Source organism: Pteronotus mesoamericanus, unplaced genomic scaffold, assembly GCF_021234165.1.
Source record: "Pteronotus mesoamericanus isolate MK-2021 breed Mesoamerican mustached bat unplaced genomic scaffold, CSHL_Meso_final contig_20, whole genome shotgun sequence".
NCBI classification, from domain to species: domain Eukaryota; kingdom Metazoa; phylum Chordata; class Mammalia; order Chiroptera; family Mormoopidae; genus Pteronotus; species Pteronotus mesoamericanus.
Window position 1 is genome coordinate 8,676,229 of NW_026555085.1, and position 13,158 is coordinate 8,689,386.

General features: G+C 35.7%; 1 protein-coding gene across 1 annotated transcript in view; it reads left to right on the plus strand.

The window, feature by feature from the left end:
- Positions 1-13,158, plus strand: part of DNAH8 (dynein axonemal heavy chain 8) — a 302,018-nt gene that overhangs the window by 39,241 nt on the left and 249,619 nt on the right. Inside the window, exons 13-16 of the mRNA XM_054569318.1 lie at positions 1,474-1,609; positions 7,567-7,754; positions 12,522-12,602; positions 12,993-13,109. Of these exons, the coding sequence (XP_054425293.1) occupies positions 1,474-1,609; positions 7,567-7,754; positions 12,522-12,602; positions 12,993-13,109 (522 nt within the window). The remainder of the gene's footprint in view (positions 1-1,473; positions 1,610-7,566; positions 7,755-12,521; positions 12,603-12,992; positions 13,110-13,158) is intronic.

Here is a 13,158-nt window from a genome sequence, read left to right on the forward strand (position 1 = left end):
AGCTAATTATTTTACTGGGTGAAGAAAATTTATAAATATGCTTAGTTTTTAAATATGCTTGAGAGGCACTAAGTCAGTTCTTTGATGTTTAGTAGATAAGCCCATTTAATTACAGTTATCTTTTTTTCTTTTAAACCAGTGCTTACCTTTTGTTTTTTTAAAGATTTTATTTATTTATTTTTAGAGAGGGGAAAGGAGAGAGAGAAGGAGAGAAACATCAATGTGTGATTGCCTCTTGTGTGCCCCCTACTGGGGACCTGGCCCGCAACCCAGGCATGTGCCCTGACTAGGAATGGAACAAGCAACCTTTTGGTTCACAGGCTGGCGCTTAATCCACTGAATCACACCAGCCATGGTTAATTACAGTTATCTCTAAGAGGGTTAATCTTAAGATTTATGACTTTTAATACAGGACACTTTATAAAGGCTTTTTAAAATTATTTGAAGACAATAAAATATAGGCCAAGTGCTGAGCTTACTTTTATGTGTGGACGGATGGGTCATTGATACATACTGGTGAAGGTTAAGACATACTCAGTCTATTCCTATATGAAGACCTGCGACTTACAGCAGGGAATAATAAAGTACATTCATTCTCTGTGTCCTTAGAAGTATTAGATTTCTGAAAAACACCAAGATACTCTTAGGCCCTGTTGGCATTCCGGAATTGCTAGTTTGTCTTCTCTTTGTCTTGGATTTTTGTTTGTTTCTTTGTTTGCTTTGTTTTGAAAGAGACAGAGTAACAAAGTATAGATGGTTGGCTTAGTTTTGTGTCTTAGGCCTAAATTCAGAACAAAATACTACCAAACAATAGTCTTGCAAGTAACATTATTACTTAAGCATTATTAAATATTACATTTTTGTTGTTTCTGTTTGGCTACTATCATTTATTTTACTCTTCTCAAAATTAAAAATTGAAACCCTGGCCTAACACAAAAGCCTGGGCTGGTGGCTCGATTGCTGATTGACTTGATAGTGGCGGAGCATAGATTGCCCTGTTTTTGACACATGTGAATCAAAACATAAAACTTTCAGTCATTTACATTAAAAAGTTTACATTAAAAAGTTTTTGTTCTTTGATATAGGGTTACTATTTTTGTGCTGGAATTTAGGAATTTGCCCTGATATCCAGAGTTCGAGGAAAATCAGTCCATTGTATCTAGTGCAGCAACGTGAGGAGGGAACAGAGAGTTGGAAGAAAAGACTCTCAGTGCCTGGGGCTGGCTGCAGGGCCAGAGACCTTTCTTTTTAAATTTTTTATTTTCGTCTCCAGTTTTCCCTTTCTACTGGTAGTATTTCCCTACTGACATCTCTAGCGTGTGTAGCCTCCTTCATCTCTCTTCTACTTTGATGAAAATCTAAATGAGTAGCATAATTATTTGACGCCATTTGAAATACAAACAGCTTTATGATTTGAATGACAGCAAGCAGCAGTCTTTTAAAATAAATCTTTCTTTTTCCCTTAAAAAACAGAAAAACTCAGAAATTTTGTCAAATGCAGAAGGTAAAGCTGTCATTCGTCAGTATAACAAAATTTCCTATGTCCTGGTGGAATTTGAGGTGGTCTATCACACAGCCTGGGTCCGAGAGATCTCCCAGTTACAGTATGGTTTGTATGACACTATGCAGCGATGCTACAGAGGGGGTGTTAGGTGATTCTGAATGAGTTCATGGTTCTGGGGAAGTTTTACATTGCTTTTATATAATCTTATGATTATTAAATTTAGACTTGGGGATGATACAATTATTTATTTCTTTGTAGTTAATAATATTCTGATTTTATGAGTAAAAATTGTTACAACCTTAAAGTTGATATACTTAGATTATGACTTTCCCCTGAAAAAGAGTATTTAAAAGTAAATATCAAGAATCTTCATAGATATTTCTCCATAAATTTAGTAAAGTTTTCATATTTAGTTTTACTATGTTGTAGATTCAAATCTCAGTCCCAGTCAGGGGAGAAAGAATTGTATCTTGCTTGTCTCCTTCCTCCCTCCTTCTCTCCTTTTTCCCTTCTCATCTTCCTCTTCCTCCCTCTTCTCTTGTTCCCTCCCTTCCTTTATTTTTTTCTATAACAATTTAACTTCAATTTTAAGCTCCAATAAATTAAGAGTATTAAAGAACAATTCAAAGGATCAATAAATCCAGGAGCTGGTTCTTTGAGAAGATAAACAAAATCGACAGACCTTTAAGCAGACTCGTGAAGAAAAAAGAGAGAGGACCCAAATAAATAAAATCAGAAATGAAAGAGGAGAGATTACAACTGATACCACAGAAATACAAAGGAGTGTAAGAAATTACGATGACCAATGGTATGCCAAAAAATTTAAAAACCTAGGTGAAATGGACAAATTTATAGAAACATAATCTTCCAAAACTGAATGATGAAGAAGCAGAAACCCTGAACAGACCGATAATAGCTGGTGAAATCAAAGCGGTAATCAAAAAACCTCCAGCACACAAAAGCCCTGGACCAGATGGTTTCATAAGAGAATTTTACAAAACATTTAAGGAAGAGCTAACCCCTATCCTTCTCAGACTATTCCAAAAAATCCAAGAAAAGGTAAGACTCCCAAGCTCTTAATGAAGCCAGCATCATCCTAATTCTAAAACCAGATAGAGACACAACAAAGAAAAAAAGCTCCAGGCCAATATCGTTGAACATAGACACTAAAATCCTTAACAAAATGTTGGATTTTGTTTAAACAAACTGCATCCAGCAATACATTAAGAAGATCATTCACCATGATCAAGTGGGATTCATCTCAGAGATACAAGGATGGTACAATATTCACAAGTCAGTAAGCATAATACATCACATAAACAAAAGGAAAGACAAAAATCACATGACCGTATCAATAGATGCAGAAAAAGCATTTGATAGGATACAGCACCCATTTATGATAAAAAAAACTCAGCAAAGTAGGAGTAGAGGGAGCATACCACAACATAATAAAAACCATATATGAGAAAACTACAGCCAACATCATACTCAATGGGCAAAAACTAAAAGCTTTCCCACTAAGATTGGGAACAAGGCAAGGATGTCTGCTTTCATCACTTCTATTCAACATAGTATTGGAAGTCCTAGCCACAGTGATCAGACAAGATAAAGAAATGAAAAGCATCCAAATTGGAAAGGAAGAAATAAAACTGTCACTGTTTGCAGATGATATGATAGTGTACATAGAAAACCCTGTAGACTCCACCAAAAAACTACTTGACCTAATAAATGAGTTTGGCAAAATAGCAGGATACAAAGTCAATATTCAGAAAAGGAAGGCATTTTTTGTATACCAGCAATGAAATATCAGAATCAGAAATTAGGAAAAATATCCCATTTGCTGTAGCAACAAGCAAAATAAAGTATCTAGGAATAAACCTAATCAATGAGGTAAAGACCTTTACTCAGAAAGCTACAAAACACTGAGAAAGAAATTAAGGAAGACACAAATACATGGAAGTGTATACCGTGTTCATGGAGTATAATAATTAACGTCATCAAAATGTCCATACTACCCAAAACAATTTATAGATTCAATGCAATCCCTATTAAAATACCAATGACGTATTTCACAGACATAAAACAAACATTTCCAAAATTTATATGGATCCATAAACAACCCTGAATAGCTGCAGCAATTTTGAGAAGACCAAAATAGAAAGGATCACAATAACTGATATCAAACATTACAAGTCTATGGTGATCAAAATGGTCTGGTACTGGCATAAGAACAGACATGCAGATCAATGGAATGGAACAGAGAGCCCAGAAATAAACCCAAGTCTCTATGGTCAATTAATATTTGACAAACGGGGCAGGAGCATAAAATGGATTAAAAATAGCCTTTTCAACAAATGCTGTTGGGAGATATGGACAGCTACATGCAAGAAAATGAAACCACCTTACACCATACACAAAAACAAACTCAAGGTGGGTAAAATACTTACATAGAAGTTGCGACACCATAAAAGTCCTAGAGGAGAACATAGTCAGGAAAATCTCAGATATTCCACACAGCAATATTTTCACTGATATGTCCCCTAGAGCAAGGGACATGAAGAATAAACAAATGGGACTTCATCAAAATAAGAAGCTTCTGAATCCTAAAGAAAACATCAGCAAAATGAAAAGGGAACCAGCCATATGGGAAAATATATTTGCCAGTGATACCTTGAACAAGGATTTGATCTCCAAAATATAGAGAACTCACACAACTCCACTATAGGAAGACAGACAAGCCAATTAAAAAATGGGCAAAGGACCTGAAGAGACACTTCTCCAAGGAGGACATACATGAGGGCCCATATGAAAGGATGCTCAGCATCAGTAGCCCATGAGAGAGATGCAAATTAAAACCACAATGAGATACCACTGCACGCTGGTCAGAATGGCCATCATAACCAAATCAGCAAACAAAAAATACTGGTAAGGCTATGGAGAAAAGGGAACCCTAGTATACTGTTGGTGGGAATGCAGACTGGTGCAGTCACTGTGGAAAACAGTTTGGAATTTCCTCAGAAAACTAAAAATGGAATTGCCTTTTGACCCAGAAATTCCACTGCTGGGATTATACCCTAAGAATCCCAAAACACCAATTCAAAAGAACCTATGTACCCGTGTTCATAGCAACATAGTTTACAATAGCCAAGTGTTGGAAACAACCTAAGTGCCCATCAGTAAATGAGTGGATCAAAAAACTAAGGTACATTTACACAATGGAATACTACGCAGCAGAAAGAAAGAAAGAGTCCTACCCGTCGCGATAGCATGGATGAATCTCAAGACCATTATGCTAAGTGAAATAAGCCAGGATGTGAAAGAAAAATACCATATGATCTCAGCCATAGGTGGGACCTAATCAACAGAACAAACAAGCAAGCAAAACAGAATTAGAGACATTGAAATAAAAAACAAATTGATAGTAACCAGAGAGGTGAGAGGGAGGGGGTAAAGGCAGAAAAAAAGGGAAGGGTTGTCAAGGAGCATACATAAAAGACACATGGACAAAATCAATGGGAAGCAGGATTGAGGATAGGAGGTGGGGATGGGTGGGGCAGGAGGGGTGATGAAGGATAAATGGGGACAACTGTACTTGAACAACAATAATCAATTAAAAAAAGTAAAAGAGAGAGGGTCACTAAGGCATTGGGTAGAGTTAAATATGAGGCAGAAGATGGATGGTTCTAAACAATCATCCATCTATGCTGGCATCATCTGGGACGTTGTTATTGTGTGGACTCAATCATTGGCCATGCATTGTCTCACCTTAACCTTAAGCTCTTACCAATACCTTGGTGGAACCATGGGTGTGTCTCCTGGTAGAGAAGTTTCTCCCTCCCACCCCCGGATCTCCGCTTCAGCGGAGCACAGAACTGCAGGCACAGGAAGCACAGGAGTGACAGTGAGAGGGGCCATTCCTACTTCTGCCTCTTGGTTCTAGACCCACTTATTTTAGCTGTTGGGAACACAGCATATATACTGGCTATTGATTCACTGCACAGCTGGATCCTGGAGGACAGTGTCCCAGTCCCACAGGGTGTCTTCTCCAGCTATAACCTCATAGAAAATTTTAATAGGCCATCCTGTCAGGCCAGTTGGTTCTAGGATATGCAAATGGTAGGACCCTATGGATCTGAATGAAAGTCTGCTAATGGGACAACACTCTCAAAAGAGCTTAAAATTCTCATCAAGAAAGCTTAAAATTCCCAGCATGGAAAAAGGCAAAAGAGAATTTTGAACAATAGAAACATGGAGCATGTACTATTTAGCTTCTGCAATACTCTGCACATTCCTACTTTTGTCCTGCTGGTTTTTCCTCTCATCTGCACATGTTCTAAAACAAGTTCAATAGTCACCTATTCCATAAAGCCCTTCCTTATTCTTCTGGCAGAAAATAATGTCCTTCTCTAGAGTCTTCTGCACACTCTCTGTAATGCTTTCCCAGGACTCATTGCTCTGTAGATCTTTCATCTCCCCTACACATTCCAAGGATACTCTATGTCAGTTTCATCTCTGTAGCCTTTAAATAACAGCCATGGCTAACATTTGTATACTGCATACCATGTACCAGTCTTTGTCTTAGTACTTTAAAAATACAATTTCCTTTAATCCTGATGGCAACCCTGTGAGAAAATATTATTATCCTCATATTACAGACAAGGAAACTGAGTCACAGAGGCACCAGTTATGAGACTTGCCCAAGATCACACAGCTTGGAAGTGGCAGGGCCAGGATTCAAATTTACCTTTCATGTGAACACAGGCTAATGGGCATAAATTGCTCTGGAAGGCTTCTTGTTATAGTGATGTGATGATATTTAGCTATAAAGGAACTCAGAATAATAATTGGAGACCTATTATCGACCTTTTTTAGTTGGTTTCTCTGATAATGATTCACATGGAATGAATGTTCATTCAGTCGTGGAGAAGACTTCCCAGCTGTCATTATTGTTAATGGTCTTGCTGACCATTTTGTCCTTTCAGGAAAGCTTAGTATCGCCTTAATGGAGACGGATTTTATTAAATGAATGTTCAAAGATTAATTTGGACTTTACCTGGAAGGATAAATGATTTCCAGCCCCATTTTTAAAAGATTCCAAATGAATTGGATAAAATTTTTGATTGAAATCCTCATGAAACTAACATCAGCAAGAACCAAATGAAGACGAATTTTATATGATGAGTAGAAGTCCACTAGCTTCAAAAGGATATACAGACTATTTTATTTAACTACATATTTGGTGCAGCCACATTCTGTGCAGTAATGTGAGGTTTGGAAGATACGTGAGACATTCTCAAGTTAGTAGTGTTTGTTAATATAAGATGTATTCCAAGCCAGCATATACTTGTTTATAGTTGTGTCATCATTATTTGTTATCATGCTACAATAACAAATAATCTAAGGCTATTCAACATGAACCATAGGGATTCATAATAAAAAGATTATCTTAAAATGCCTATTTATATTAGTGATGTCCATGTGCTAGAACAGAAGTAGTGTAAAAAATTTTTTTTTACACTCTAGGAGTTCACACTGCAATGTTGTTTAATAAATATTTTTTTACTGATAATGAACTTAGTTATCAGAAATTCAAGATGGAGATTTCATTCAGATAAACCTCCTTAAAGAAGCCATTTTGGGGTTAGGCATGGGAAAGGGTTTTTAATCTGTGGGAGCGTGTTATATTTTCGTAGTTGTGCACACCTTCCAGTTCTCTCCTAGGGGTTAAATCACCATCTATGAAAATAATCTAACATTGTATCACAGCTCACTTAGTCCTACTCGGAAAAGAATTGTAGCCCGCAGCACCAGGGCTATTCATTCATGACCCATTCTTACCTCTCTTGATCTGATTTTATGGCCTTATAGACACTCCATTTATTTATCTAAGTGTTGTGCACTGACTGTGTGTCATGTGCTGTGCCTTAGAACCTGGGATACCCAAAACCATTGTTCTGCTCCTAAGAAGTCAGTAGTCCAGTGAGGAAGAGAGGCATGTAAAACAGAGCTGGAAACAGAAAAGAAACCCCAAATTACTAAAGTCAAGAATTGTTTATTTGTAGCTTTACAAGCCACACTTTTTGTGCGACATCCAGAATCCGGGAAGTTGCTGGTCAATTTTGATCCCAAAATTCTGGAAGTTGTCCGGGAAACTAAGTGCATGATAAAAATGAAGCTGGATGTACCAGAACAGGCAAAGAGATTGCTAAAGTTGGAGAGTAAATTGAAAGCAGACAAATTGCATTTGCAGGTAAGATAATTTATATTTTCTAATAATTTTTGAAGTAGTTCCTTTTATTTTTGGAAATAATATATCATTGTAGTTGTACTGACATGACTTTGTGGGGAAATTTGTTTCTATGTTGATTCTTTATATTTTTCAGCTTTACTGAGGTATATTTAACAGATAAAATTGTAAGATATTTAGAGCGTACATCGTGATGGTTTGATATACATATATATTGTGAAAAAAATTCCTCCCATTTAGTTAGTTAACACATTCACCATGTATCTCTGGATCAATCGATCGATCGATCGATAGTGTGTTTTTGGGGGGTGGTGAGAACATTTAAGTTCTACTTTCTAAACACATTTCAATTATATCATACAGTGTTATCAACTACAGTTGCCATGTTATACAGTAGATCTTCAGACCTTATTTATCTTATAGCTGAAAGTTTGTACCCTTTCACCAACCTTGCCCTATTTCCCCCTCTCCCCAGATCCTGGCAATGACTTTTCTACTCTCTGTTTTTATGAGTCTGACTTATTTATATTCCACATGTAAGTGATGTCATACAGTGTTTGTCTTTCTGTGTCTGACTTAGCATGAAGCCTCCAGATCCATCCATCTTGTGTCAAATGACAGGATGTCCTTTTTTCTCATGGTTGAATAATATCCCATTTTATAAATATATTATGTGTGATATATGTTATATGTGTGTGTGCATATATATATATATTACATCCTCTTTATTTATTCATCCTTTGACAGACATTTGGGTTGTTTCCATATCTTGGCTATTGTGAATAATGCTGCAGTGAACATGGGAGTACCGATATGTCTTTGAGATCTTGATTTTATTCCCAGTGGATATATATCCAGAAGCGGGATTGCTGGGTCATATGGAAGTTCTATTTTTAAATTTTCAGGGACCTCCATACTGTTTACCATAGTGGCTGCACCAATTTACATTCCCAGGGTCCCTTTTTTCTATATCCTTCCCAACACTCACTATTTTTTATCTTTTTAAAAAATTACAGTTTACATTCAGTATTATTCTGTATTAGTTTCAGTTGTACAGCAGAATGGTTAGAAAATCATGAACTTTGCACAGTGGTTCACAACCCCTGCCTTCCCCCTTCAAGTACCCACCTGACCCCATACATATTTATCTCAGTATTATTGACTATGTTCCCTGTGCTCTAATCTATTTTCATTGTGATTTTGATTTGCCTTGTGATGTTGAGCACCTTTTCATGCACCTGTTGGCTTTTTGTATGTCATCTTTGGAAAAATGTTCCCCTGCTAATGTTTTAAATAAATTTTTATTTTTATCTTTTGCTATTGAATTGTGTGAGTTTTTAACATATTTTGGATATTAACCCATTATCATATATGTGATTTGCAAGCATATTTTTCCATTTCATAGGTTGCCTTTTTATTTTGTTGATGATTTCCTTTGCTGCAGAAGCTTTTTAGTTTGGTGTAGTTTCTGCTTATTTTTGCTTTTGTTGCTTATGCTTTTGGTGTTAAAAAAATCATTGCTAAGACTGATGTCAAGAAACTTATTTCCTATGGTTTCTTCTAGAAGTTTTATAGTTTCAGGTCTTAAATTTAACTCTTTAATCCATTTTGAGTTCATTTGTATGTATGGTATAAGATAGATGTCCAGTCTTATTGTTTTGCATGTAGCTGTCTAGCTTTTCCAGCACCATTTATTGAAGAGACCATCCTTTTGTCATGTATATTTTTGGCTCATTTGTATATTTTAGTTTCTTTGTAAATTAATTGACCATATATGTGTGGGTTTATTTCTGGGCTCTCTATTTTGTTCCATTGTTGATTCTTGATAGAATTTAAATACTGACATGCAAACAAAAGGAAGGATTGGAGTTGAAAAGCAGAAAATGAAAAGATTGTTACAAATCAGATTTAGACTTCTGGATAGTGACAATGGCGCATAACAATTTTTAAAACATATTCTTAATCTTGTAATTGTATAGGTCAAGTGCATTATATTTTGTAATATGTTTAATCCCAAGGATACTAACAAGATACACCTTCCCCTGGTAACCACTAAATCTACTTTTTATCTCTACAGATTTACCCAGTTTGGACATTTGATACTGACTTCTTAACCTAGCAGGATGTTTTAAAAGTTTATCTACGTCGTTCCTTGTATTACTTCATTTCTTCTTATGGCCAAATAATATTCTATTATATAGTTATACCACATTTTAGTTATCTGTTCATCAGTTAATGGATGCTTGGGTTGTTTTCACTTTTTGGCTATTATTAATAACGTTGCTGTGAATAGTTGTATAAAAGTTTTTTGGGGTGTGTATATTTTTATTGTCTAGGGCAACAGTTTTCAACCTTTTTCATCTCATAGCACACAAACTAATTACTAAAATTCTACGGCACACCAAAAAATATATTTTTTGCCTATCTGACAAAAAGACAGGTATAATTTTGATTCATTCACACTAGACAGCTATTGTTGTGTTGGCTGCTGTCATTTTTTTTATTTGATAGTCTAAGGGAAAAGAGGTCAATGTCCCTGACTAAATAGGTATTACATGGTTTAAAAATTCTTGAGGCACACTGTTTGAATGTTGCTGCTCTTGTGCGGATACTTAGGAGTGAAATTGCTGGGTTTCAGTAACTCGGTAATTCTATTGTAACATTTTTCATAACTGACACATTTTTTCAAAGAGACTACATTATTTTGTATTCCTATCAGCAGTGGGTGAGGGTTTCAGTTTGTCCACCCCCTTGTCAAAACTTGTTACTGTCTTTTTCATTTGAACATCATTTGGATGTAAAGTAGTATGTTGTATGTCGCTGCAGTTTTGATTTACATCTTTTCATGTTGAGCATCTTTTCATGTGCATATTTGTAGGTCTTTGGAGGAATGTTTATTCAAATCCTTTGTCCATATCTTAACTGAGTTATTTCCCTTTTTATAACTGAGTTGTAAGTGATGTCTGTCTGGAAAAAAGTCCAGCCATTGTCAATATAATGAGAATGGTTTATGAGACATGGATGTAACCCGGCAGCCAAGGAGAGTGGACTGGAATGCGCATGTGTGAACAATGACAACTTCACTGTACTAGTCAGTGGGGGCGGTAGATGCCGTTGAGGGAGCATGTGTACTGTGGGCCTGTCGTATTCAAAATGACTGAGCGAGTAGGGCAACAGATCTGCATCAGATTTTATGGTAAGCTTGAACATTCCTCCACGAAAACTATTCAGGTGATCCAGAAGGCCACACCTATGGGCAACTCGTGATTGGCAGCTTCATCACAACAACACACCCACTAATGTGTCATGTCTTGTAAAGAATTTTTTCACAAAACATCAAATCACCCAGGTGACTCAGCCCCGCTACAGCCCAGATTTTGTGCCCTGCGACTTCTGGCTTTTCCCAAAACTAAAATCACCTTTGAAAAGGAAGAGATTTCAGACTGTCCATGAGATTCGAGAAAATAAGATGGGGCAGCTGATAATGATTGGGAGAACTGTGTGAGGTCCCAAGGTGCCTATTATAAAAGGGACTGAGGTGTCATTGTCCTATGTACAATGTTTCTTGTATCATATCTCCTTCCGTAAATGTCTTTATTTTTCATATTACATGGCTGGGTACCCTCTGGACAGACATTGTATTCTAGATACAAATATCTTATCAGATAAATGATTTGAAAATATTTTCTCCTATTCTGTGGGTTTTCTTTTCACTTTCTTGATAGTATCCTTTGAAGCGCATTTTTAATTTTGGTGAAGTTCAGTTTATTACTTTTTCTTTTGTTTCTTATGTCTTTAGTGTTACATCTAAGAAATCTTTACCTAATGCAAGGTCATGAAAGTTTATGCACATGCTTTCTTCTAAGAGTTTAATTAGTTTAGCTTGTATCAAAATAGTATTTAATTGCTATATTAAAAACAAACAGACAAACCCAAGAGGAGTGTTAACATCGTATAAACTTTAGCTTCAGCATTAAAAGCCCTAGGTTTTTGTATTGGCTGGTTGTGGCTTTGGAGAATTGACTGTTGAAGTGCTGCTGTAAATTGAGGATTCTATTACCTGCATTATATATTTCAGGATTTAGTTGGTATTGAACGATATTCTGAAAGTCAAAGTCCTTTGCCAAGTGTCAAGTATACATAAAAGTTCAACTACAAGTAAAAAAAGCAGGAAAGAAATTAATAACTTTGAAACTATTAAGTAAACATCAAAACAATGTAATATTATTACTCTGATGGAGGATTAACTTGAATCCATACTTCCCATTACACAGTGCAATAAATTACAGAATGGCCACAAATTGATTGTATGGTTCATCTCTGAAAGATATATAAAAGAAAATAGCAAAACTTTTTAATTTTGATTGTGCAGACATTGATTTTGATTCAAGAAAACGTGTGTGGCATCAGTGATACGTATGCTTTACTATGTCAAAGGACAAGGAACGGAAAGAAAACAAATGTATAATGACAGACATCATGAAAAGATAATTATCCAAGCTATTTAAAGTGGCATTAATCTAGAAAGACAAATAATAAATATTAAAAATGTGAATCTAGAAAGCTCCATTGACTCACTGTTTAAAGGGGCTGCTCAGGTACTTTACAGGTACGGAGAAAGTACAGTAACTTACTATGAAATTAAATGAGCATCCTCCATCTTGGCAGGATTATGAGGAAATAGGTATTATGAAACCTTGCTGGTCTGAATCAGAATATGTCTGTTTTAAAATAAGTTAAAGTAAAACATGCCATTTTGACTTTTAACAGGATCTTCTACAGTACTATGATGAATTATGTCAGGAGGTGCCTTCTGTGTTTGTCAATCTGATGACCCCTAAAATGAAAAAGGTTGGTAATGCTGAAGGTTTAAACTGGTTTTCTTGTTGTTTAACGTTAGAATTATGGATGTTAGAATATCTATTCTTGCCTAGACCCTCTATCTTTCTAGTTTAACTTTATAGCTCTATTATTCCTACAGAATGGTTTCTTGTCTAAGTTTTGTTGCCTTTGCAAAACAACTAAATCTATATAATTAGCACTTTCTAAGAAACCATGATTGCTTCATGGGCAGCCAGAGATGATTAATAAAAACCAAAAAGTCACCTTTGCTAAGTATAATAGGGGAGAAATGTAATTAAGGAAATATAATCTGTAATATTTCCAAGCAATAAAAGAAAGCCTTTTTAATAAATGCAGATGCTTATGTTAATAGTGGAAACTTTTTTTTTCTTTTTGTAGGTGGAATCTGTGTTGAGACAAGGGCTCACAATATTAACATGGTCATCTTTAACACTAGAAAGCTTCTTTCAAGAAGTTGACTCAGTTTTGAATATGTTCAATCAACTTTTAAAGAAGGTAAAATAGAGAAATATCAAAAAATTATACACATGAATACTCAGGCTAT